This window comes from Neodiprion fabricii, chromosome 4, assembly GCF_021155785.1.
Source record: "Neodiprion fabricii isolate iyNeoFabr1 chromosome 4, iyNeoFabr1.1, whole genome shotgun sequence".
NCBI lineage: Eukaryota > Metazoa > Arthropoda > Insecta > Hymenoptera > Diprionidae > Neodiprion > Neodiprion fabricii.
Window position 1 is genome coordinate 38,413,844 of NC_060242.1, and position 26,005 is coordinate 38,439,848.

General features: G+C 38.9%; 5 protein-coding genes and 1 long non-coding RNA gene across 9 annotated transcripts; 4 read left to right on the top strand and 2 right to left on the bottom strand.

Annotated features, from left to right (window-relative positions):
* The first annotated feature begins 4,688 nt into the window (after window positions 1–4,688).
* Window positions 4,689–10,224, top strand: LOC124180482 (dual specificity protein phosphatase Mpk3). Its single transcript, XM_046566071.1, has 4 exons — window positions 4,689–6,791; window positions 7,900–8,088; window positions 8,575–8,817; window positions 9,747–10,224. Exons 1-4 carry the CDS (start codon window positions 6,401–6,403, stop codon window positions 10,121–10,123), a joined length of 1,200 nt encoding a protein of 399 aa, XP_046422027.1. The 5' UTR covers window positions 4,689–6,400; the 3' UTR covers window positions 10,124–10,224.
* A 1,571-nt stretch (window positions 10,225–11,795) lies between these two features.
* Window positions 11,796–15,335, bottom strand: LOC124180478 (phospholipase A-2-activating protein). 2 transcript variants are annotated; one of them, XM_046566066.1, is made up of 7 exons: window positions 15,285–15,335; window positions 15,122–15,221; window positions 14,039–14,914; window positions 13,507–13,837; window positions 13,185–13,425; window positions 12,671–13,092; window positions 11,796–12,544 (listed from the first exon to the last, which is right to left on the bottom strand). In XM_046566066.1, exons 1-7 carry the CDS (start codon window positions 15,298–15,300, stop codon window positions 12,218–12,220), a joined length of 2,313 nt encoding a protein of 770 aa, XP_046422022.1. In that variant the 5' UTR covers window positions 15,301–15,335; the 3' UTR covers window positions 11,796–12,217. The 2 variants fall into 2 exon arrangements, with proteins under 2 accessions (XP_046422022.1, XP_046422021.1); XM_046566065.1 differs by having other exon boundaries at window positions 15,122–15,330.
* Window positions 15,336–15,688: 353 nt separating this feature from the next.
* Window positions 15,689–16,819, top strand: LOC124180486 (U3 small nucleolar ribonucleoprotein protein IMP4). The gene has a single exon (XM_046566080.1). It carries the CDS (start codon window positions 15,829–15,831, stop codon window positions 16,762–16,764), a length of 936 nt encoding a protein of 311 aa, XP_046422036.1. The 5' UTR covers window positions 15,689–15,828; the 3' UTR covers window positions 16,765–16,819.
* Window positions 16,820–17,064: 245 nt separating this feature from the next.
* On the top strand, window positions 17,065–20,338 carry LOC124180481 (HMG box-containing protein 4). Of its 3 annotated transcripts, none has more exons than XM_046566068.1 (5): window positions 17,065–17,331; window positions 18,466–19,010; window positions 19,153–19,228; window positions 19,519–19,704; window positions 19,792–20,338. In XM_046566068.1, the coding sequence occupies exons 1-5, from the start codon at window positions 17,202–17,204 to the stop codon at window positions 20,202–20,204; spliced, it is 1,350 nt and encodes a 449-aa protein (XP_046422024.1). In that variant the 5' UTR covers window positions 17,065–17,201; the 3' UTR covers window positions 20,205–20,338. The 3 variants fall into 3 exon arrangements, with proteins under 3 accessions (XP_046422024.1, XP_046422025.1, XP_046422026.1); XM_046566069.1 differs by having other exon boundaries at window positions 18,472–19,010; XM_046566070.1 differs by lacking the exon at window positions 17,065–17,331 and adding an exon at window positions 17,461–18,211 and having other exon boundaries at window positions 18,472–19,010.
* On the bottom strand, window positions 20,248–25,824 carry LOC124180477 (glycine dehydrogenase (decarboxylating), mitochondrial). Its single transcript, XM_046566064.1, has 10 exons — window positions 25,401–25,824; window positions 25,039–25,117; window positions 23,807–23,942; window positions 23,233–23,623; window positions 22,567–23,087; window positions 22,202–22,484; window positions 21,469–22,118; window positions 20,928–21,394; window positions 20,688–20,833; window positions 20,248–20,538 (listed from the first exon to the last, which is right to left on the bottom strand). The coding sequence occupies exons 1-10, from the start codon at window positions 25,605–25,607 to the stop codon at window positions 20,428–20,430; spliced, it is 2,991 nt and encodes a 996-aa protein (XP_046422020.1). The 5' UTR covers window positions 25,608–25,824; the 3' UTR covers window positions 20,248–20,427.
* LOC124180488 lies at window positions 22,953–24,472 on the top strand. The gene is made up of 3 exons (XR_006870268.1): window positions 22,953–23,085; window positions 23,169–23,365; window positions 23,454–24,472. It is a non-coding gene; the product is annotated as an uncharacterized LOC124180488 (long non-coding RNA).
* Window positions 25,825–26,005: the final 181 nt, after the last annotated feature.

Below are 26,005 nucleotides of genomic sequence, written 5' to 3' on the forward strand. Positions count from 1 at the left end.
CCAACCACGTTACGTCTACCTTACACCTATAATTACGCAATTACGCATGTGGAGCAAAGCGTTTAATCTCTTTAGAAAAAATGAGCCGTTGGTATTGTTAAGTATATATAGATCAAGTTCCGAGGTTGCAGCAACAGCAGCGAACGGAACCGCTTGTCGTAAAAATGTTAAAATCGTAAAATCGTTTGAAAAAATATCCTAGCTCCAAATTTAATTTTATAACTTGAACCGGCACAGTATACGGCTCTCGTATGTAGGTTCGCCGTGTCCCGTGTTAACTTTGAACGCGTCAGCATCATTCTAAGGGTCTGTACACACACACGCGGTACATACCTATAATATACTTGTAAGTACTCTTTATGTATGTACAACCGTCGCGAGTTGCATCAATTTTTACGAGCTGGACGCGTAAGGGTCAATTCTTGACCCTATTAAAAAGCATCCAAGAATTAGACGTGCGCCCGCGTCTCTGGGTGTCCTCTGTGCTTATAGTCGTGCAGTTCTTACACGACACGGGTCTCGCATACTCCCCCCCCCCTCCCCCTCCCCCCCCCCCCCCGCCGCCTCGCCGCCCACCATCGGGACCGGCCAGCGTAAAGATACGCGTGCGAAATAAAAACGCGGCTACGATAAGGCACAGAATCCGGCGTGAGCGCGCATGATTCCCCGTCGTTCGACCCTCCTCTGCCTCTCTGTCTCTGCCCCCGCCTTTCCTTTCGCTGGTTCATTGATTACTTTACTTTAATAGCGCCTACCCCCGCCCACCAACTACTACCACGTAGTATATAGCCGGAATATTCGGCGTTGATTGCAAGTGTATACCGTGCATAGACTGTACACTGTACACATCCTGTGTCGCGAGAATCGAAGAAGAGACGGGCCCGTCGAGGATCGTGAAGGGGAAGCTGCGACTATACCTATAACGTATTATACACTGTATACGGTGTGCTGTGCACGCACCTTAGCGGGCAGAGTTGTAGCGACTCTGTACGTGTTTCGTGTGTATCTACGTGCATGCGTACTTCTCTGAACCCGGGTGCATATCTATACATACTACAGGTTTATGATGAATGCAGGGTTTGTAGAGATGCCCCGGGTGCTCACGGGTCTGTTAAAACTCACGCACACGCTTCGTAGCGACGGGTTCGTTCGAGAATGCGACTGCATGAACAAATTTTTCACCCGTAGGTTGCGTGGAACAGAGAAAGAATTTGGGCACGCCGCGGCGGCCGGTTTTTAGAACCATTCAGTGCCTCGCTGTAATGGGTGCAATCTGTTCTAGCCCGAGATATCGGGTCATTGTTTGGCTAACTTCTGACAGGATATACATGATATTATTATGAAAGAGCTTTAAGCATACGCACGGCACGAGCAATCATTGACTATTAATGAATCTTGCTGCAGCATTAAGGTTGTACGTAGTAGTTTCGGTGAATTCGACCGATACCGATGTACGACGTCTTGTAAAATATAAAACCTGTCCGGAAGAGATAATAGATTTGTCTCATTCCCAACAAACCGACGCAGTATATGGTTACGTACGTGTGGGTTGTTCAAAGACATTTCTCGATTCTCGTGTGACCATAAGAGAATTAGAAACGGTGGGTGTGCACGACGTACCTACGTATGTACACGACGTATGTTAACCGAATAATTAATGCGGCGGATGACCGCAGAGGCGTATATGTATAATAAGAATTATTCGAGGGTGCGGGAAGTACGCACGATAGAGAAGGAAGGCGAATAATTGACTGTCGTTTATCTTTTTCTTTTAAATTTATTTTTAAGCACGTTATTCGCTGATCGCAATAACACGTCCGTTCTCCGATTATGTGCGGCGGCACAGCTTCGACGGCGTCGACGCGGTTCTACTGAAAGCAAAGAAAGCTGCCGGATGCAGGAGAGGCGAGGGACGCCATTATCTTATCTCGAACCATTTCCTGTCAACCTGGGTCTTTCGTGGCAATCACACACACGGCCTACAACTCCGCTCGCTACGTCCGCACGTCTGCATTGAAGCACGCCTCGTGTATACCCTGCACAACCCGTCACTATGGCGCACCGTTTCCGGTTCACGTATTGCCGCGCGTATATCACGCATGTATGATGTATCTATGCACCGCATACATGCGACATTTTACGTAGACCGCGCGGTATGTCGCAAAGAGCGAAGAGGCACTCTTTCGGTACCACGACGACGTGCGTTAACAATGAAACGTCCTTCATGGGTTACGACTCTCCGTATGTAATTATGTCGACTCGAACCTTACTTAGCCGTATACTCGGTTTTATAAATTCCCAAGAAAGTTCAAGCCTTGGGCAATCGTCGGTCTTACAATGCACGTATGGATGTAACGTGGCTTCCGCCATTCGTGTGGGTATAATAAACTTTCGAAAGAATATAATGGACCGAGTTAGAAAAATATTATTTTCACCCGTGGAATTTCATTCAGGTTCAGTATGTATCGAGGTGGGTCGGATTCCAGACAAATATCAGTTTGTACGGCGAGGATTTAATTAAATTTCATTTCAATGAATTTTCTCAATTTTTCGAACATGTATACATATATTATGTATAATATTTTAAGGTGTGACTATGAGTTCATGATGTATTTTTTAACTTATTTTATACAAAATGAGTCTTACACTCAAGTAATCATGATTTCAATAACATTCGAAATGATCCCTTAATCTCTGAAATCAGTAATATTGAAATAAAATTACGCACTAGTAATCATTGGTAGTCGTGAGAAATCATTTAGGATTACCGTAAAGTCTTTTTTGATCGTAAGAATGCATATGAAATATTATAAATCACTCTATGAAATGTAAGTAATCATGAAACATTGCAATCATGGTATCACTTCTTTCTCATTGTCAGTGAAACACCCCTTCTTAACACAGAAGAGTGTATCGGAATATAATAAAAACATGGAACAGATCACAGACCACGCCCACAAACTTTCCGCATTTACATGTAATTTTGTATCACTTCAATTCGTGTTATAACGTATTGCAATCCTCGCGAGAAAAGATGGAAACTCCGTCGGTAAATTCATTGACTAAGCAGCGATGAGGCATTACATTTTCCAAGCAACGATTGATAATACCACAAGCGTCAACGCCACAAGGTCATCGTCTTCGGTCAAGGATCGAACTGCGATCACGCAACACAGCCTTTGAATATCTGGAAAATCGCATAACTTTGTACCGTGATCGGATGTAAGTCTAATCGTGCTATAACTGAAGACGACTAATTGCTTACTAGAAAAAAAATTTAAAAAAAATAAAAACAACCAATAGCTTACATTCATATCAATTCTAATACCCATAACACATTCTATGTATAATATTCCGGAACCACTGTGCAGAACATGTAACCGTATATTTGACTACGCAAAAACATAATACTTGCAAACCGAAATTGTTAACGATGCGTATGACATAATACTTATATTTTTATATATATATATATATATATATATACATATACATACGTAAGAAGACGCGAGAGTTCGATAAATGATCCATCGCGATGTCTGATGTATACACAGCTGTTATCGCAGACTGCAGTGAAGATTAGATACACGTAAAGTGTCACAGCTATTTCATTCAACCAGACATCGGTTACGTGTACGCGAAATCGTAGAAGAAAAAAAAAAAATAATAAAAAAAAATTTCGCTGCCAATGGCATACCTAAGCGTATAACACGGGGATGGATATAATTAAACGTATATTAAATTTTAACGACATTTAAATGAAAGGAATGTCAACCCACGCCGCAGCCCTGGGTGAGTGTCTGATCTGGCTCTAGCTGTGTACACACGGGATAACCCTATATATACATAGACATAGTATGTATTACATGAATATAAGTATGGCAACCGGACTCCTCTATCTACATATGTATACCTATACATGTATATGTATATACACATGTAGCTATATCTCAGGGGTAGTCGAGCCATTTTCACCCGATATAGGTATACGGAAGCCAAGGGGGGGCACGTCGATGTAGTACGGTATGGTATACCTATACATGGTATGCCGGTTATGTACACATGGCGAAATGTATGGGCGCCGATGCCTGTACGACCTACGCGCGTATTGAGTTTGCTCGAAGGCGAACGTGTCTCTCTCCTGCCTCCGTATCGCAATAATACGGTGGCACGCACCCACGCCGTAAAGGAGCGCATAGTGCGGCAGGGGAGTCGTGGCAGCCCCCATCCGTCCTCCACCTCCCCCCCCCCCCCCCCTCCTGCGCAACCGTCGAGCGACGACGATCCGTGTTCCCCTCCCGCGGCGGAACTGTCGCGATGGTCCAACTCCGGACACCCGCGCATCCCGCCGAACTCCGATCTACCCACGCCTAGTTAATGAAAACATCTTTTGTCAATGAACTGACGTCAGTCTTGGCCGTGATTGGACCAGAGTCGAAGTCACGTGATCGCGGTCCAATCGTGGGAGGGCTGGTCTCGCTGTGCTCGTAAAACTGATCGCCATTCGCCCATTCTCGACAGAGGGACGCTCGGAGCAAGGTGTGGCCAGTGGAACACAGTGTTGGGAAAAGTATAAAAGAAACGAGGACTTGAGAGAAGAGAGACAGTGAGAAAGAGAGAGAGAGGGAGAGAGAGAGAGAGAGAGAGTGAGCGAGCGAGTGAGTGAGTGAGTGAGTGAGTGAGAGAGAGAGAGAGAGAGAGAGAGAGAGAGAGAGAGAGAGAGAAAAAACAGAACAGTGTAGAACTGGATGTGATGTAGAAGAAGAGAGGAAGAAACGAAGGAATCGGGGGGGATAAAAAAAAAAAAAAAAGTAAAGAAAACTCATCCAAATTGAGTGAAAAATTGTTTGGTAGTCGGTTCAGCGATGTTGGAAGGTTTCGTGAGGTGAAACCACGAGTGTATTAAGTTAAAACGTTGATGATTCACGTTAAATAATTGTTGATCAATTAATTAATTGAAGCATAGTTGGGTTGCCCTGGCGTAACTCATTTAGTCGGTCAGTCAATCAGTCAGTCAGGTCAGTCAGTTCATCGTCAGCCAGCCACTACTTTACTCGCACACCGTCTGCCGCAGCATCAGTTTGTTTGATACCTGTACACCTACCAACATACCTGGAATAGTGATTGCACCCGTGTATACGAGTTTGTGAAGTAAGACGAATGAAGATTTAAAATAGTAAAAGAGAAGAATAAGAAGGAGAATAAAGAAGAGTAAAAAAAAAAGAAAGAGCCGCGTCTAAGGATATGTCCCCTTATTGTTTATTCCCAAACTACGCCACTGCAAATCGATAAATATCATTACGATAATCAAAAGATTTTTGACATGCATTTCCCAAGTGACTACTGTAAACATTCCAAACTTAACTTATATTTTTAATAGACGAATTCTGAATTGTTTGAAAATCAATAATTCGAGAAGAAGAGGGAAGAAGTTATGCCGAAAGTGAGGCCAATATGCTCCTTGTACATACTTCATCGAATTCACCCGTCGTATAAAATTTACGAACTGGGTATGATTGAGATGTGTTTTCAAATCGGTTGATCAATCTTCGCTTACACTTTACAAGTACTACTTCCGTAAAACAAATGTTGAAAAAAAGTGCCATTTTTTCGATACTATAATATTTTGTAATAAGTAATCAATTATCCATACCTGACGTAATTTCATATGCAATATTATTAATAAGTAAAAAAATGTTCTAATTTATAAACCATTTTCTAATAATAATAATAAGTAATACTATCATCGTATTAAATCACACGAAGATGTACGAGATGTAACGAAATTATTATTTTTTACTTAACTTTACGTTCATAAATATATACATACATATTTTATCTATTACATTAAAAAAAAAATAATAATAATACTAAAAAATCGAGATTATAAATTATAATTGATAATACAACTTCGTCAAGATTTTAATAATTCCAATATATTTATAAATTATAATTATATATTCTTAATAAGTGCCATACTAAAGTTTTAAAAATATTTTAAAAAGTATCCAAAAATATACGCGTATGCGTATTTGTTGTTGAAACGAAGTCGAAAGAAGTAAATAATACAAATCCACATACATGTTCTCTGTTATTGGAAAACGAGAAGCTGAAAAATTTTAAACTAAAAAGTAAAAGTGAGAGAAAATCAAGGCAGCAGCAGCAGCAGCATTGTCATCATCACCATTCCAAAATCTTTAATTTGGACCAAATTGTAATTTCTTCGACAAGAAGGCAGTTTTATTTTAAATTCTCTAGCAATACCAACTTTCCAATAATTCACATTCTCTAACGAATAAGAAGAGATCGACGAGTGGAGAAGCAATCGCTTGAGAAAAAAATAAAGGAAAAGAAAAAATAACAAAAGTAACGACAGAAAAAGTGCAACGGTGTCCTCAGAATGCCGGGCGGAACAACGGAAGAGGGTCTGGTGAGCACGGAATGGCTTTTTAGCGAACTTCGTTCGCTAGGGGGGCCGAGTCGGCTACTTGTTTTGGACTGCAGAGCTCACTCAGAATTTGCTGAGGCGCATATAAGGGGCTCCGTGCCACTGGCGATTCCTAGCATCATGCTGCGTCGCTTGGCTGCAGGTAAGGTGGATCTCCTGGCGACGATCAGGTGCCTCGATCTAAGGGCCAGAGTCGAAGTATTTTTGTACGGGGACAAGGAGAGCCGTGGGACTTTCATACTGATTGGAGATTCCACCGAGCCTGCTGGTCACCAGGGCGAGACGATCCAAGTTCTGACTCGGAGGCTTCGAAACAGCGGCGGCAGAGTAGCTAGTTTAATTGGTAAGCACGATAAGTGACGAGGAAAAATACTGCCTTCTTGTTCGCTTGCCTGCGGCGCCTTTCCTTCACAATTCTGACGAGAAAGATAAATTATCTGACGGTTGCTGATAAAAGATGCTCTATTTTAACAAAGAAACAAACAAACCAAGTAACAATCAGATCTATATTGCAGACAGGTATTGGAACGTGCACCTGTAATATATTAAACACAGCACAGGGTGTTCTAGGGATAAATAATAACTACTTGGTAACAATTTTTGAAATATGTTTTTTTTTTTTACAACGCAGACGTAGGAGAGAAAAACACCGCTTGTCATAGTTTTTGGATTATATTAATCAACTTAGAGCAACATTGAAAATTGAAATTTCATTACATTTGGTATAAATTTTTATTCGCTATTTTCAATTTTTTTTAATTTCATTAAAATTTGAGAATATTAAAATATTTTCTTTCATCTAACTATTTTTTTCCAAAGAGAACAAGTGAAATTCACTTTATGAATATTGTGGGCAGCGAATGGAAAGATATTTCTTATAGCCTGCGGTTTGTAAATTTCCTAGTAAGTTAAAGCCAGTAAGAGTAGATGAGATGGCAACTGAAATGGAAGTGAGACAGAGATAGAGGGTGAGAGAGAGGGAGTTCTGAATGAAATATTGATTTGTGTGCGGCTGGTACTATACAGGCCATCACTACATTTCTTGCCCTAGAACCAACTGCCTGACCCACATCTCTACACAATCATTTAATCACTGATAATATTGCATACTACGGTACTGTTGTTCGTCAATTGAAAATTTATGCCAATACAATACCTCGCGATAACGGAATACGTTCTTCAACTATTATTTATATTTTATTGAACCAATATTTTCTCTTATCTAAAATGCGTTAAAAATACTCGTTTTAATCAATTGTTAATCAGTGACTCATTAGATTTTTTGTAATTTTATTAACAACCGCATCAATGCTGGATGAATACTATCCAGAATGCGAAGGAGGATCTGTTGAAAAACATAAAGATTCCTCTCAATTTACCAGTTTTAATTACTCATTCGTTTTGTTGAATTTGGAAACTTTTTATACCATTCTTTTTGTTATTTATTCCAGGTGGTTTCGGAGCGTTCAGAGACAGATACCCTGAATGGTGCGAAGGGGGTCAGGCAAATGCCGAAGGACTAACTGGGCAAGATCCAAACGAGGGAGAACTTATGGGCCTTAGATCCCTTCGCATTTCAACCCCACCCACAACGAGAGCCTATTCCGATTCTGATAGCGACAGTACCTGTGACTCTGTCGGTGAGCATACAAAATAAAATCCCACCCTAACAAATTTTATTTCCAAGTATTAAACATATTAAATTTTACCAAGCGTTATTTTAGATTATTAATACGAGCACTCGAAAGAATCAGTGTGCCTCTTAAACTTTGGTTGATATCTATTCGTGTTACAGTTATTATTCCAGCTAAGTATTAAATTCCTGGTAGAAATAAAACTCTGAATAATAAGAATAATTTGAACTCTGAAATCAGATATATTTCAGACCAGCAGTTTCTTTGATTATAAACTCACTCTAAACAGGTCGATACCACGATATGTAACTATCTTCATATTTATTTGTTGATTGTTTAGTAGATATCGCAGTACTTGACAGGTTGAGGAGGTCTGTTGAGCTTACTCTTGAGAAGTTGTTTTACGAAGTGTCTTATCATGTGTATAATTAATAAGTATCAAGTTGAACACACAAGATTGCAAACTTACAAAATGTTTTATTCTCTATGTAGGGCCAGAGGAAGACAAAGACTTTCCAGTGGAAATACTACCGCACTTATATTTAGGAAATGCAGCCAACAGCGAAGACAGAGATGCCCTAGCTCGCCACAGGATACAATATATCCTGAACGTTACACCTGATTTACCAAATGTGTTTGAAGATGCTGGCTCTATCAAATACATGCAGATACCTATCAGCGATCACTGGAGTCAAAACTTGGCCAGCTTTTTTCCTCAGGCAATTCAGTTCATCGGTAAATCATTTTTACTTCGATCATTGGATATTTATAAACGTGTTTTCTATTTCGTATTTGAAAATTATGGGCTGTCTAAAAAAGTTGCATAACGGTAAAAAAGACAGAACTGACTTCAATTTGTTTACCAGTGTGTTTAATTGGATGTACTGTGTATTTTTTGAAGAGATCAAATTACTAAAGTCGCTCACAAACAATGCCAAAATTGGTGCAAACGGAAAACGTACGTAAACGCGCAAATATTATTATTTAATAATTAAAACCCGTATACCGCGGCCAACGGAAAACGTACGTAAACCCGCAAATATTATTTAATAATAATAATAATAATAATAATAACAATACAGTAAATAATAATATTTGCGGGTTTACGTACGTTTTCCGTTGGCCGCGGTATACGGGTTTTAATTTTCAGCTCAATTTCTAAGATTTAAGCATTTCTTAAACAGGATTTCCTGTTTAAGAAAGTCGCGGTGGTTAAATTGGGATTCTTATAAATAGAAACTTTCCCACGTGGCGGGCGAACTTACTCTAGACAATTAAACAACGGATATCCGGTTATGCTACAGCACCGTTTGAGAATGAGAGCCCCGTTGTATTTTTATGAAGTATTCAAATTCTATTCTAAATATTTTCATTGTTTACAGTACGAAATTCGCGTTGCGTAATGAAATACGTGCTCCGCAGGCAGCCGCAAAATCCTTCAAACAGTTTCCTGGAGAAATTCCCGCAACTAATTAATATGCTTCATTAAAATGCGTCGATATTACAAACATTTCATAACTTCCTGTCGAATACAATTATAATGTGTAATCGACGAAATATTGGTCACAAGTTTGCTTTACGAACGCTTTACGTTGCCACCTCGTTTATAAGCCTCGATAACTCTCGTGATAATGATTTCTGATTTTTTTTCCGTTTCTTTCCAGAGGAAGCAAGAAGTTCGGATAAAGGTGTACTGGTCCACTGTTTAGCCGGAGTATCACGTTCCGTAACAATAACGGTTGCCTACCTTATGCACAAGTGCAGCCTTAGCCTGAATGACGCTTTTAATTTAGTACGAAGCCGGAAGTCAAACGTAGCTCCGAATTTTCACTTCATGGAACAGTTGCACAGCTTTGAAATAGAGCTCAGGAATCGGGGGGATAGAAGTAAAGGCAACGACAGAAGGTGTATCGGCGCCTGCCGACCTGGAGGTCCTTGCAATTGTCCCGTACCTAGCTTTTTAAGTCCTATCGATCTAGGTCTTAGTCCTGATTCAGGTATTGAGTTTGATAGATGGGCGGCTAGTACGCCGGCAGAATGAGACGGGGCTGGGGGGACCCAATACAAATTCTAGGTCCCTCCCAGCTATTCATTCTGCCCAGCTCAGCCCAACGCGGCCACGTAATTGCTACGGGTATACGGGAAAAAGAACGAGGATAGTTTTATTATTTATTCAAAGAATATTTTATCTGAGAATTTTGAAAGGGTCTTTAACAGTTGAAGATACTTTGATACGCTTCGTTTTAAATTTTTTTCATTTATCCGATAAAAACCAGAAGGAAAAAAATACCTTTATTCCGGAACGCCGTTTGGGTTGAAATTTGAAATTTAAATTTGATATTTCTTTTCTGTTCTTCCACAATACGTGACTTGTAAACTTCGCGAAGCCTCGGTTACTTTATGATGATACATTGAACGAGTAAAGAAATCCTCGGGTAAAATCTTTATTCGGTATACTTTTTTGGAGAGCATTCCCTACCCCATTTCGTGCATAATTTGTCTCAATTTTACATTACGTGTACGGTGATATGCATGAAACAGAAAATTGGTTCAAACTGCTCTAGTGGTTTGCTAGTGTTAGATGAAAATAAAAAAAAAGATAAATCGAATAGTCAGATCAGTACGCATGTTGTTAAAAAGTTGTAACGGCTGCGTTAAAAACTGCTTTTTCTGGTTGTTGAAATATGCATTCGGTGGCCCAATGTACTTGGGATAATGATAATATACTAGTGAAAGAAAGTAAATAACTAATTAATTAATTAATTAAGCAAATGAATGAATAATGAATATCGCAGTCTGAATCATCTGCACATTTTTGATTGATTGTTCGAACTTCAGAGCAGCAACATCACTTTTCTGCAATATCGTCCTACAGATCTCAAGAATATATTAAAAAATTATTTTTGTAAAAAAAAACAAAAAAAAAAAAACAAAGAAAAAAGCCAACACATTCACATTCCCGTCGCGAGCCTAAATCTACATGGCTGAAACAAACTATCTCAATATATAGTATGTATTTTTCATCGAACATAATTGAAATTAATATGAATATATACAGTGAATGTTATTTTTCATGTAACTAATTACAAAGTTAAGATGAACCGGCTCTTGATCACTCAAGACCGATCGTTTATCTGTTAAGGAAATATATATTTGACGTTACTATAATAACAATATTCTACTACTACACCGTTGTCTGTTGTATGTTTAATGGATTGAACGTCCGAAGAATTAAATCAAATATGTATATTACATAAATTATTATTTTATATTCGTCGTTGTACATATTTGAGCTCATTTTTATTTAGATATACAAGTTATCTTACCTCATGTGCGACTTTTGTTTTATCACTGTCACTATTACATGTCATCAATTTCTCTGTCGCTCCAAATTTCCCCGTTAAACTATTCGGCATTTTATTCGAATTAAATAGAAAAATCATAGAAGCTTACAATGCTGACAATGTTGAATCAAATACTAAAAAAAAAAAACTTGATCTGCATTGAATTCAAGACATTACATGGGAAGTAAAGTTCACTGATAAATTAAAAACTCCCTGTGGGTTGCTTAAAAGAAAAGAAAAAAAAAAAAACTAGAAAAATTCTTGTATCAAAGGTCGCAATTATTGTCAAATTTGTTACCACACGCAGACGTAAGATTTTCTCCAGCAATGCTACAGTTGTGGGACAATCATTAAATAATTTTTCGCCTCTTTCATTTAAAAGTGCTCTCGATAAATTTGAACACTGCTTTTATTCCAAATGATGCTAATTTTAATGGGTAACACGTAGCACATTCTACTACACACTGTACATATAATGGATGTAATCAATCAATATTCACACAGCAATTCAGTAAATAATGCAAAAATATCATCATAAATGAACATTACATAATTGATGCAGGTCTCGCGTGAACAAGAAACCGTCCCAATTCCACGAATTGGAGCCAAATCATTTCGAGAAGCTATGAATTTGTTGCCTAAAAATTTTATGTAGACTATTCGAGTAACTAGGTCTCTCATAACCAATTACGAAGAAATCGCGAATTTAATTATTTTGAGAAATCCGAATTGCCGAATGAATATTTTCTCCTTCAGTATTAAAAATACGAAAGTTTGACAGTAAGAATTCTTTACATAATTAGATCAATAATTTGCTTGGAACAATTAGAAAGTTTATTTTGTGCAGGGCTATTGGTCGAACATTCGGACATTGTCTTGATAACAGCCAGTGCACTTTCGCACTGTCGCACAGCTGTAATTAATTTATCACGATCCTCGGGGTCTGGTGTTGCTGCCAAAATTGTACCCAACCCAACGAGCCCTCTGAATATTGCTTCGGGCTCAGTCAAGAGCGGCAAAACGGCAAACATCACATTAAGTACCCTTGTTCTGCCAGGTGTATCGTCAAGTTTATTCAATGCCACTATTAGATTAAGCAGATAACTCGCTATCGCAATCTGAAACAACAGTTGTAAATTGATTAATTGTACGATTGAAAACATGTACGGATAGAAGCTCTAAGAACGTTGGCGCTGATCAAACCGTCCCGCATGTCAGAATAAATGTTGAAGTACCGGTTATACCTGGTTATGTTTACTTCCAAGAGACGAAAGGTCGAGTATCGTCTTGAGTAACTCGTCTTTATAATGTAGACCCAATGCTTCACCCTTACTATGGCAGAACATATTAGCTAGTACTCGAAAAGCTAGCATTTGATTAGCTGGAAGTGCGTCAGTTTTGATGTGCCGCCTCAGCACGGCCAACAATCCGTCATTGCATAGCTGCGAGTTAACATCTGGTCGAAGTACAGCCAGCCTTGCAATGTCCAGTGCTGGGAACACCAAATTATTTGGCCAATTCAAAAATATTTTCAACATTTCAATTGGATCAGCTCCAACCTCGTCTCCGTTTTGACTGCACAATCGTTTTACAAATGGGTCTAAGCATTCCTCCGAAACTGTGTGAATGCCATTGTCAATCTTTCTGTTGAACTCTAGTAATTTTTCTGGAAATTTTAGCAAATTATTTGTTGTATATTTTTAGTAGTAACAAAATTACTGGTATTTTATGTGCAAAAAATATGTAATCATTCATCACCAGTGATAGCTGGAACATTGGCTTGCTCCAATTTCAAATAGGTAGTATGCGGTATGTATGTCTGCGACACAGAACTACTGGAAGAGCTAGCCGACGGTGTTGGCACATTATTTGGTAATGTTCTTCCAGGAATTCCAGATCCTGGTATGTACCTATTTCCTCCTGTAAAAGGATCAGCGAACTGGGGTTCGGCGTTCAGAACTGGGGCAGACTGAGAATTATTTACAATGAAGTTTGCCACCTGCAAACAGGAAAATGTCATTGAAGGGTCTTCGTAAGCCATGTGCATAAGACATTTTGTTTGATAAAATTGATATCTTGCCTGTTCAAGAAATAGTTGACTAAGGTTATTATCATGGATAAACTTTTGGGCCGCACACCAAGGATCATCGCCATTATTGTAAGGCAACTTTAGAGGTGGAACACCGTCTTGAATGTCGACTGAGAAAACGTAGTCGTACTCCATACCATTATACAATTGTTTACCAGATGTGGCTGGACTACCACCAGAGGCACCCATCACATCTCCCACATGTTGCCACTGTTTGCTTGATTGCGACCAGCTGTAAGCCTTGACGGTATTTCCATCTCTTATCATTTTTGTCTGACCATCTCTTTGTCCAGGTTGATGTAGAGCTTTGGCATCTGGCAGACTGTGGGTCACCAGGAATCATCATTGTTAATGTTTTTGATCAAAATACATAAGATGTTAAAAATTTCGCACAATCATTCTAAAATTATGTCATTTTAGAACAAGTCAATGATGCGTAGGATCAAACGTACACCCTTCTCTTCCAGAAGTAATATTCAAAGATGAAAGAAAAGTTTCACAAGAAACAGGGAAGAATACCTACTCACTAATCTTGATGCCACCCAACTCCTGCTCAGCATTAAGCTGGGTATTAGCGACGGCCTCGTCGTACTGTTGCAAAGTTGCAGCATCGGCATAACGTTCAGGTTTAGCAGAGAAAATTCTAACTAATCCATCGGAAGATCCAGTGACAATGTCTCCATTTGGCAAAATGTCAACTGACCATATGGACTGCGCAGGGAGTGTTAAAGTCTGTTGGATTTCAGCGTTGTGCCAAATCCTAACAGTCCTATCTTCTCCGGAAGTAACAACATGTGAACCGCCCAGCAGAAACGTCGATGCTATTCCATACACGTAGTTCGTATGCCCACAGTAAGTGCCGAGGCAAGTCCCTAGGGATACACTCCAATGTCGAATGGTTGCGTCATTGGCACAGCTCAAAAACTCTTCGTCCTTGATCACGCATATTCCACGAACGCAATCTGTGTGTCCTGAGAACTTGTGGAGTATGGTGCCATTTCTGCGCCAGGCTATAACCAGCTTGTCAGCCGATCCTGAGACTATGACGCCATTGGCCAAATCTGCCACACACCAGACAGCTGCCGTGTGACTGGTCAGAGTCAGTTGTGGTGAATCCAGCTTGTTGATATGCCATAATTTTGCTGTAAGATCCCACGAACTGGATAGGAATGTTCCCTCCTCCTTACCTGCACTCAAATTGCACACAGTGTTTTGGTGCGCCTTTATAGTGTGCAGCGGATTCTCTTCCCCAGGCAGGTAAATGCAGATATTGTTGTCGTTGCTCCCAGTAATTACAAAGCCATCCGGGAATTGTTCAGAGGGATTTATTACGCATACTGAACTCACAAAGTTGCTGTGACCCTTTAGCACTGCGGATTCCGTGTATCCGGCATTTAATCTGAAAGTTAATTATTGCGGAGGGTCAAGCATCATGAAAACCTGAGCAACGAAGCGAATTTCCGTTCGCCAGTCAACTATGGAACAACGAAACGGGGAGCTTGACAATGAAAAGAAAATCCCTGATTTACACGTTGCCTCGATCACAGGGACAATAATAATTCGTTGTGGAACATTCAAAGGAATATAGGTTATAGCTTCGACATACTCATTCGGCCTCCAAAGGCGAGCGGTTTTATCGCGCGAGACTGACACCAGACTTCCATCCTTAAATGCCGCTACAGCTCGCACATCAGAACTGTGACCAACTAACACGGAACTTAATTTATACGGTGCTTCTTCCATGATCTATCAAAATTGATTGTACGAACCACTAGAAAACTGCATCTATCATCAACTGTCATCCACGCCTGTGTTCACGGGCGATGTAGTAACGCACATTGTCCGAAATTTTCATCAAATTCGTTGTCTTAGGTGTCCGCAACGCTCTGCTGGTGGCCGTGAGTTAAAACTTTAAAAAGGGCTGAAACTCCGAGTCAAATTTGATTTAAACGTGAAATAAATGATTAACGTACTCCAACACGCGCGGAAAATATCATTATTTGTACGGTAGACTGCATAGCCTTGTTCGTTTTTTACAAGATGCGTTCATAATTATAGCACGTCGATTATTTATTTCACGCTTCAACCGAATTTGAGACGAATTTAAAAACTTCGAGAATTGCCCGATGTCTAGCTATTCATATCTAACTGTAGCGTAAGTTCTCTACTTTTTACTCAACCTATGGAATACGAGTAGCAAAACACGTGTGTTGCATCGGATTTGATGCTTGTTTGACGGCAGCCTCGCAAATTGTGAAAAATAAATAACGCATTATTGTGTGCTAAAGGGTTGATAAAAACGAAAAATCGAAGATGTTGAGAAGACAAGCGCGACTGAGGCGGGAATACCTCTATCGAAAGTCAGTACAGGACAAAATGAAGACGATCCAGGACAAGAAAGAGAGGTTAAAACATAGCCTAGAAGAGAATACTCCGATCCATCACGACCTGAGGAAGAATGCATTGCATTTGCAAAAAAAAATCGAGTGGGAAGATGCAGGCCCCGAAATGGCCGTAGCGATCGGTACGGAGATGGGAGGAGCAATGGGCACGCACGAGGACGACGAATACCGATGGGCAGGTGTCGAGGACCCGAAAATAGTTATAACGACATCGCGAGACCCCAGCTCGCGGCTGAAAATGTTCGTCAAAGAGCTCAGACTCATATTTCCAAACTCCCAAAGGATGAATCGCGGTAATTACGAAATGAAACAGCTAATTCACGCCTGTCGTGCCAATGACGTGACCGATTTCATCATGGTGCACGAGCATAGAGGGATTCCAGACACCCTGGTTATCTGCCATCTGCCCTACGGACCTACAGCCTATTTCACCATGTCAGACGTCGTCATGCGTCACGATATTCCAGACATTGGAACAATGTCTGAACAGTATCCGCATTTAATATTTCACAACTTTAAAACTAAACTGGGACAGAGGACTGTCAGCATATTAAAGCATTTGTTTCCTGTACCTAAGGAGGACAGCAAAAGAATAATCACTTTTGCTAATCACGACGACTATATTTCATTCCGTCATCATAATTACAAGAAAATAAATGGCAAGGATATTGAAATGTCTGAAGTCGGTCCCAGGTTTCAACTTAAATTGTACGAAATCAAATTGGGCACATTAGACAATGCTGCTGCTGCTGATTCAGAGTGGGCCTTGCGACCGTACATGAATACTACTCATAAAAGACGGTTTTTATCTGAGGAAGATGGGTGGCAACAGGAAGATGACTTTTAGATGCACTTCAAGTCAGACATATGGTTTTTTATAAATAAAATGAATTTTGTATGTACAGCTATGAAATTACCTTTTTCTCATTTACCGTAAATCTAACCCTTAATTTTTTCTAAACATTATGTAACTCGATATTCAGTGCATTCAATGGAAAATATTGAATGTTTGAATCATCTGCGCTTTTTCAAGTAATTTACAATTATTAATAACTCATTGATGATGTCAGTTTCGCGCGCAAATTGAGTCGCCACGAAACAGTAATTCAACCTAGATGGACGGATCATGCGCACTACAGTTTCGGTTGCAACGCTGCAGTTGTTTTTAAAAGATCAGGGTAATTGTGTGTGTGTAAAATTGGTCTAATTTAATTACGAGCACTGAAAAAGAAGTACGATCATTTAACTAAACTTGAAGCTTATTTTAATTTAAACAACTCCGTCATGCAGGCGGACATTCGAAAACAAGTACCAAAACTTGAGAACCCCCAAGCACAGCGGCGTAAGAAGCATTTCGACCAGCTCGACGAAATGGAATCGTTCGCGTCCCCGAAACGTCATCAAAAAACGGATGGTGAGATACGTCCAAAACGCGTATATAAGCAATTTGGTTAGCTTAGCTGCATCCTAAACACTACTGTGTCAAAATTTACGTAGACATTGGCGCATGGATTTTATTCATTTAGTAGTAACGTTCGTTTTTGCGATTTAGCCTATTCTCCGTATCATGTAGTTTCTCGTTCTCTTGCCACGTAGTTAGCGCTTGTGTATTTGTCGCGGTCGGCGTTGGAACTAATTCATCAGCGCGTAAATTGAGCGCAGTTTGGAACGGATCGATAAATTAACATTCAATTATTTAATTCAACTTTACGAATATTTAGAACAAATTTTCGCATATTATGTTACGTAATTTTTCACAATAAGTCGCACGTAAAATTTTTCCAATACCAGGGTCGTCGCACACGTGAAAATTTCTATGTAGCCAAAGAATTCTATTAAATACCCTGAAATTTAATCCCATTCTAAAGTCAAGCCACTCAATTTGAGTCAATCATCCTGTGAAATAAAGAGGGACCTGAGAACTAGATTTCTGTTCGTAGGGAGTAATACATTTGTATTGTGTTCAAAAAATGCTGTCTGCAAATCAATATTATTATTATAATTGCGAATAATAAAGTAAATTGTGTAAAGTTGAAATTTAAAACAGTATTACAGGGTGCTATTGGACTTTGTTCATTCAATGGTTCCCAAATAATTGCATATCTCACTTAACTTGATAAGCATTTTCTTATTGCTAAAAGAAATTTAGAATTGTTTAAGTTGGAATGTGATAATTTTGACGTATTGAAACTGTAAATTGCTATACTTTGAAACAATCTGAGAGAAATCATCTCTTTGTTCCTGAAAACTGGTTAAGCTTGAGAATCTGGAAAAAAAATTTTTGCAACAACCCTGTAAGTTTACATCGTAATTAACTTTGGCAAGAAAATTGCTGCAAGTAATACTTTATTTGAGTTACACCCAATATATAGGCCGACCCTTCATCAGTTCTGACCAGTAAATCCAATTTGCGTAGTGAATCCTACTTTTCAATAGTTTGGTAGTTTTCAAGTCTTTCATTTGGATTTAAAAGCGTAGTTAGATGTAATGCGATGTGTTTTTATCCCTGATCCTCTTTTGGCAAGATCTAGTTGGCTTTACATTTCAGATTTAGAGGTTACAGGGATATCACGTAGTGGTCGCGTGCGTAAAAAGTCCTCTAAACTTATGGACTTTGAGTCTCCTGATGACATAGCAGACAATAAATACAAACGACAAAAAGCCCAACAGTTACACGCACAGCATTTGCTAGAGCGTTATGAGGCGCATCGTCAGCAAGTTACTCAAAGTCATTCATCTCAGCATGGAGACGCCCCTGTTCAACGGCAACGCAAAAACTCTGGATCCCACATCGGCAGAGTTAAGGCTGAGCCGTTGTCCGAAAATGAAGGACACTCCTCTGGCTCTTATTCTGAAGATGATACGGCAATGAACGAAGAAGAAAGATATAGCTTAGAATCTGGTAGTGATGATGAAGTGGATCCCTTATTGATTGATGATAGAGAAACTGGATTCAGGAGACTTGAACCACCTGGTCAGGAAGCTCCCTCACAGGCAAATAGTTTGTACATGCTTGAGAAGTGCAAGAAGAAATTAATTATCAAGGATGGTAAGATTATTGGCAGAATGAAGGCTCAACGAAAGGATAAGGGTGTAAGTAAACTATAATATCTTTTACTTTTCAATTATTCATGACTACTTTTCAAACGTAGGAGAGACAAATCATCCTAAAATTAACCATATGGAATGTTGCTTTGCTCTTTGATTGATAAATGAATAAAATTTCATCTTACAGAAAACACGCTTCACAGCCTATATGCTGTGGGCAAAAGAGATAAGACACGAATTAATGAAGCAATATCCTGAAATGGGTGAGTGAATATTGATGTTGATACGCTGCAGTAAAATCGTATACTATGCTCGCTATTTAGTAGATAAAAATAGTGGCTAGTTATGCTCTGAAGTCAGATATAATTTTTGAAAGATTTGGTATGATGTTCCTTACGTCTCTTTTCATTGAGAAGGTTTCAAACGTTGATAAATATTACTGCTTTTTTATGATATGACAATCTTCAATATCAATTATTTAATTGATCTTATGTATCGTGAAAATGAACAACTTTCCGGTTACATGTTGAAAGAGATTTATTGATTGCTTCAGATTTTGCAACTATTTCAAAGCGTCTTGGTGAATTATGGGCAACTGTGCCAAACTTGGAAAAGTACAATTGGAGAAGACGGGCGAAACGTCTAGCGTCAAAGCCCAGCGCAGCAATCGCAGTCAAAGATGAATCAGTATGGAAAATGCCTCCACCTTCATCGAAAAAGAAATTCATCAACAAAATTGGTAAAGGACATGTTGAAGATCATCTGAAAGCTCAATTTTTACGAAGCTGGTTTGCCAATATTAAGTTAACTTTTCGTCAATTTTCAGGAAACGGTAAAGAAACAAAACCTTCCCCTTCAAAAAAGACAATACAGCTTGGAGTACCTTCCGTGGTAGGAAATATTCCAGTTTCACCACCATCTAATCGTGGTGGTAAAGATCTAGTAAATGAGCCAGTCATTGGAACAGGGATGTACAAAGTGATAGGAATGCAGCCTGTGGATGTAGCTGCTCATTTGAAATTGCTTGGTGAAAGTCTGACGATAATTGGTGAACGATTAAAAGAACACGAGGGCCAAATAGCAGTTTCAGGTAGTCTTTCGGTTCTGTTAGACTCACTACTCTGTGCTCTCGGTCCATTAATCTGTCTTACGCAACAAGTCCCAGAGACAGATGGTGCAAAACCTCAAACACTTTCTCGAATGCTCGACAATATTGCATACATCATGCCCGGTCTGTAGGCATAGTGTCACTAATGCAAAGAACTGAAAATACAGCATTGTGTTATGAAAAATATAGCTTTTATCGAATTAAATTGTTTGATACTTGTGCTTATGAGACGTCATACAATAAATATATGCTATGCTGAAGTTAATGAGTCGAGATGATATGTCTAGTACAATCTTAAATCCTAATCTTACATTAAATATTTACACATAAATAAATAGCACTAATTATGGGCAACTAATATTTCGGCAGAATCTGTGGACATGTACAGAACAGATTCTTATCGCCGTATATGTCATCAATTCTTCCAACACTTGGCCAGATCTTTGTATCGGTTTTCACAAATGGCTGCAACAATAAAACATTTGTTTTAAAAACGATTAAGTGCACAGAAAAATTATACTTTTTTATAACTAATTGAGAAGGTAAGGATCTGAAATTCTTGCAGTGTTTGAGAAAGAAAAGTTGAAGATACTAATAGTCTATTAATTTCTTACAGCGGGAAAGGCAGCTTGTTCGCGCGTATATGGTCTGTTCCATTCTGAGCAAACAACATGCTCCTGGGTATGTGGTGCCATTTTCAAAGGATTTATTTGGGGATCTAGTTTACCATTTTCTATTTCCCGAATTTCGTTCCTGATGCCTGTAAGGGGATAGTATTATTTGAAAAATGAAGAACAGTATGTAGAATTATTTAGAGGCCAGTAAACAATAGTAACTTATTAACGAAAACGTACTAATCAAAGCTTCGCAGAATCTATCAAGCTCTGGCTTATCCTCTGACTCGGTTGGCTCTATCATCAAAGTTCCAGTGACTGGCCAACTCATTGTTGGCGCGTGAAAACCATAATCCATGAGTCTCTTAGCAATGTCAACAGCCTCGACATTGGCAGTTTTCTTGAAATCTCTCACATCAATGATAAACTCATGTGCTACGAGACCAGTGGTCCCCTTGTACAACGTCACGTAATGACCTTCTAATCTCTTGCTCATATAATTGGCATTAAGAATTGCTACTTGAGTTGCCTTCCGCAAGCCTTTCGGTCCCATCATCTTTATGTAGGCCCATGAAATTGGTAAAATCGCGGACGAGCCGTAAGGTGCCGCAGAAATTGTTCCTAAACTCTGTTTACCGCCATCCGTGTCATCAGCCAGTGGGTTGATAATGGGATGAGAAGGTAGAAATGGTGCGAGGTGTTTTTTGCTATAAACGAAAAAATCCTTATCATGCCCAGTTTGATTTTAGTCAATTTTTGAGAATCATCTTGTACTACTTACACCCCAATTGGCCCTACGCCAGGTCCTCCACCGCCGTGTGGAATGCAAAATGTCTTGTGTAAATTTAAATGCGAAACGTCACTTCCGTAATCACCAGGTCTGCACAGTCCAACCTGTGCATTCATGTTAGCTCCATCAAGGTATACCTGCCCTCCACCGTTGTGGACCATTTCGCAAATATCGGCAATGGTTTCTTCGAAGACACCATTGGTGGATGGATAAGTGATCATTAGACAGGATAAATTTACTTTGTATTTATCTATCATTTCCTGTAAATGAACTATGTCGACAGAACCATCTTTTCTCACATGAATCGGCTCAACACGCATCCCTGCCATTTGTGCTGAAGCTGGATTTGTGCCGTGTGCAGAAACTGGTATCAGACAAACTTGCCTGTGAGCATCACCCCGCGATTCGTGATAACACTGGATAGCTCTCAATCCTGCGTATTCACCTTGCGCACCACTGTTTGGTTGAAAACTAATCCTATCATAGCCTGTTATGGCACAAAGATCCTTTTCAAGTTCCATAAAGAGTTGCTGATATCCTTTGGCCTGCTCGATTGGTGCGAAAGGATGTATATCAGTGAAACCTTTGAAACTGGATGGCATCATTTCGGTTGTTGAGTTCAATTTCATTGTACAAGAGCCCTGCAATTCAAATTGAAAACTTATGAGCATACTGTAACGTAAATAGTGTTTTTGACCAATGTTTCACTCCAGCTTTCACTTACCAGTGGAATCATACTATGGACGAGAGAAACGTCCTTATTTTCTAAAGACTTCATGTACCGTACAATTCGAGTTTCAGAATGATATGTGTTGAAAACTGGGTGCACCAAGTAAGGTTTTGTACGCATAAATGGGGAGTCAATGATGCTGTAAATTCCTTTCGAATCACTTTCTACAACTTCTTTAGCCGTCATCTTTGAGCCAAATATTTTGAGAAGATCATCAACGTCTTTCAGTGTAGTCGTTTCATCAAATGCTATTCCAATTGACCCGTCATCGTTATACCTTGAAAATCGCAATAGTTGTAGGAAACAAGATTATACATCATTTACGTGGTCTTGATTACTATAACACTACACTTGCTTACCTCAAATTAACTTTAACTTTTGTTGCTCTTTTTCTTACAGTTCCTTGATCATCTCGAGGCAGTACAGTGATTGTGTCAAAGAAGTGTTCGGTTTGGACTTTGTTGTTTCCCGCTTTTAATCCACCAGCGAGAACTGCAGTTAGATTATGCACTCTGCTTGCTATATCTCTCAATCCTGATGGTCCGTGATAAACTGCATACATAGCGGACATGTTGGCGAGTAGAGCTTGAGCAGTGCAGATATTACTTGTAGCCTTGTCTCTTCTGATGTGTTGTTCTCTGGTTTGAAGTGCTAGACGATAAGCGTCAACACCATTGGCATCCCTTGTTACACCGATCATCCTTCCTGGCATTAACCTTACTAGGCTTCGACGACAAGCAAAGAACCCTGCATGTGGTCCCCCGTATCCCAGTGGGACACCAAATCTCTGACTTGTACCAATGCATATGTCAATTGAAAAGTCGCTGGGTGGTCTGATCAATGTTAAGGAAAGCAAATCGCTCGCTGCACACACCAAGGTCTGTAAAAGAGAAAATTCAAGATACTTTAATAAGGGATTGCAACGACACAGCGATATCTAAATGAATTGTGGACAATTTAGATCTGAAACGTATTTCATATTTGGGCAATCAACCACATTGTTCTATACAAGAAATATCGCTTACTCCATTAGCATGGGCCTGTTCAACAACATTTGAGAAGTCGCGAATCTGCCCTGTTGTATCTGGATACTGTAAAAGAATTCCAGCAATATCTTTTTTTGCCAAGTCAACTTTAAATACATCTCCAACTACGATAGTCAGTCCCAGCGATGTAGCTCTTGTTACAACAACATTTATCGTTTGGGGATGTAATTTATCAGACAAAAACATTTTCTTTCTTCTAGTATGCCTGTAAGTAAGCGACATCGCTTCCGCAGCAGCAGTGCTCTCATCCAGAAGAGAAGCATTCGCTACTTCCATCCCTGTTAGCTCACAAATCATAGTTTGGTAATTTAAAAGCCCCTCCAATCGCCCCTGAGAAATTTCTGGTTGGTATGGCGTATACTGTGTCGTCCTAGGAATGTAATTGTCAAATATGAATACGTTTTAGTTAACTTCGATAGGATTCTTAACGTTATTCAGTTAAGATTCTTATTAATAGTTTATTGATGGATTGTAGTACACACAAACAATTGTTGCCGAAATTGATGCTCTGACACATAATAATAACCATGTACTAAATGATAAGTTTGCTTACCATCCTGGATTCTCGAATATGTTTCTCAATATTGTATGTGGGACGCTACAGTTATGGTACCCCATACCAATATAGCTACGCCAAACTTGATTCTTTTCCGAGACCTCTCGAATTCTTTTAATTAATTCATACTCATCTGGAAATGGAAAATTTGATCGTGGATACGGAATTAATAAGTATTCAAGTAATCAAAATTTCTTTCTTTCTTCGTGATTATTGCCAAAAGAAATTGTGAGAGAATTAGGTTTGATATTCGGAATGAATATATGTGTAAATACGAGTCATCACCGACGAGATGATAAAATTATTTGAGTCTGTTCTAAGTTGTTATTAAATTCGACAAAATCAATTACGAAAATTGTCAGATGTTGATAGGAAAAGTACGTGAGTACACATCTCAAGTCACAGTTTCACCTCTTGACCGAAGATAAGTATGCTCTTTATAAAAAGTGATTATATCAGCTATGGAACATTCATTTATGCGATTAACTCAACTCTCGTGTCCCCTATCTGACCTCACGTGTTCTACCACAATTTGTTATTCGAATAACCATACTAGATTGTGTGTATTATGTTTCTTATCAATTCATTCCACTTCTCATGTTTAATGTGCAATATCATTTCTCCGCATAAATAACGCGATATTTTTACATGCTATCCAACTCGTGTCTGCATGGAAAAATTTCATTGAGGAGAAATAGTAAAACTGAATTTTTTAACTCTGTATTTTTATCGGTGATGAATTGAATCTCACCAAATTGTCAAGTGTGAATTAGAAGAGTTTAATGCAATCGTCACGGTGCTGAAAAAAAATCTCACGGACAGACCTCTAAGCTATTCGATTGGCAAAGTACTATACTTCAATTATTACGAGTAGATCGCACAATATGTGTGGCGCAACATGAATAACATGCAGGCATCCACTTATATGCAAAGCTTACGTATTAGCAACCCTGTGATAACCCAATGAATACACTTGACCCTCTGTCTCTGCTGGGGGCTCTGTCAAACTTGTTTACACTTATCAAGTACGTTTCCAAATACGTAGTTAGTTTATCACTTTCAACAATCTTGTTCCATAAAAAGATGTTTTGAAATGAATTATAATTCCATTGAGACACTGGATATGATATACTAAAAATAAGGCGTGAATTGAAAACAATGTATGTGACACAATTCTCTTTTTTCCTTGATTATGAGTTTATTAAGAAATTCAAATATATTGTACTTACTAACTGGCTCCTCTATTTTTAAAGGCTCGTTCAAGCAAATTTTTTCTGGTACAGCAGATCGTGTCAATTCATCCAAACTCTAAGATGAAGAAAAATGTTCTTTAGTTTAGTTAGATTTTACAAAGATTTGAAACGTTTGTTTCACTTTTCATTATACAAGTTTGTAAATTGTATCAGTACTTTTGGAATTCAGTTAGTTACAGTGGATTTTCATCTGTGTAATATGTACATTTACATATTCAACAAAGACAGCACTGTTGCAAAACATTTCAAATAACTAATTTTGCGAAAATAATGTTTCCGTGATTATTGTAAAATATGAACGTAAATCATCGAACATGTCCATGAAACTTCAGTTTTACCTTAAACCCAATAGTCTCGAGCATTTCAAATTGTTCATGTTCCCTTGGTCCAATGTGTCTTACTTGGAATTCTTCTCTCTTTGGAAATAACTTCTCGAAATTGGATACATTAATACTGTTTGAAACTAAGGCTCGTGCATACTTGATCGTATGTTTTTGAGTGTGTAAAAGTCCGGAACAGGTAGAAACTTTAATTATTGACTGCATCGTGTTAAATTATTTCAAATTAATACTTGATAGTGATATTTAGAAACTTGTTTTCCCTGCTATTGGTAACGAACTCTGTACTCTCTTATTAAACCGTGCGTAACTAAGAGTTTAAAACGTGAGCTGAGATTTTATACCACTTGAAGGCGATGACGCCACGTGATGTGTGCGCGTCTCTCGATTGCGATTTGAACTTTGTTGACCTTGGCACAATACGGAGATTCTTAGACTATGTCAATGAAAATGCGACTGAAATGCAATAATTTATCAGTTAATGGAGATTACGCTGTGTTAGTGCATTGCGGAATGTTATTCACATCTGCGATAACTTGAAATCGCTTTTTCAAATGAAATCTTTCCTTTCCTATTAGTCAAAAAAATATTTCATTCCGTTACCA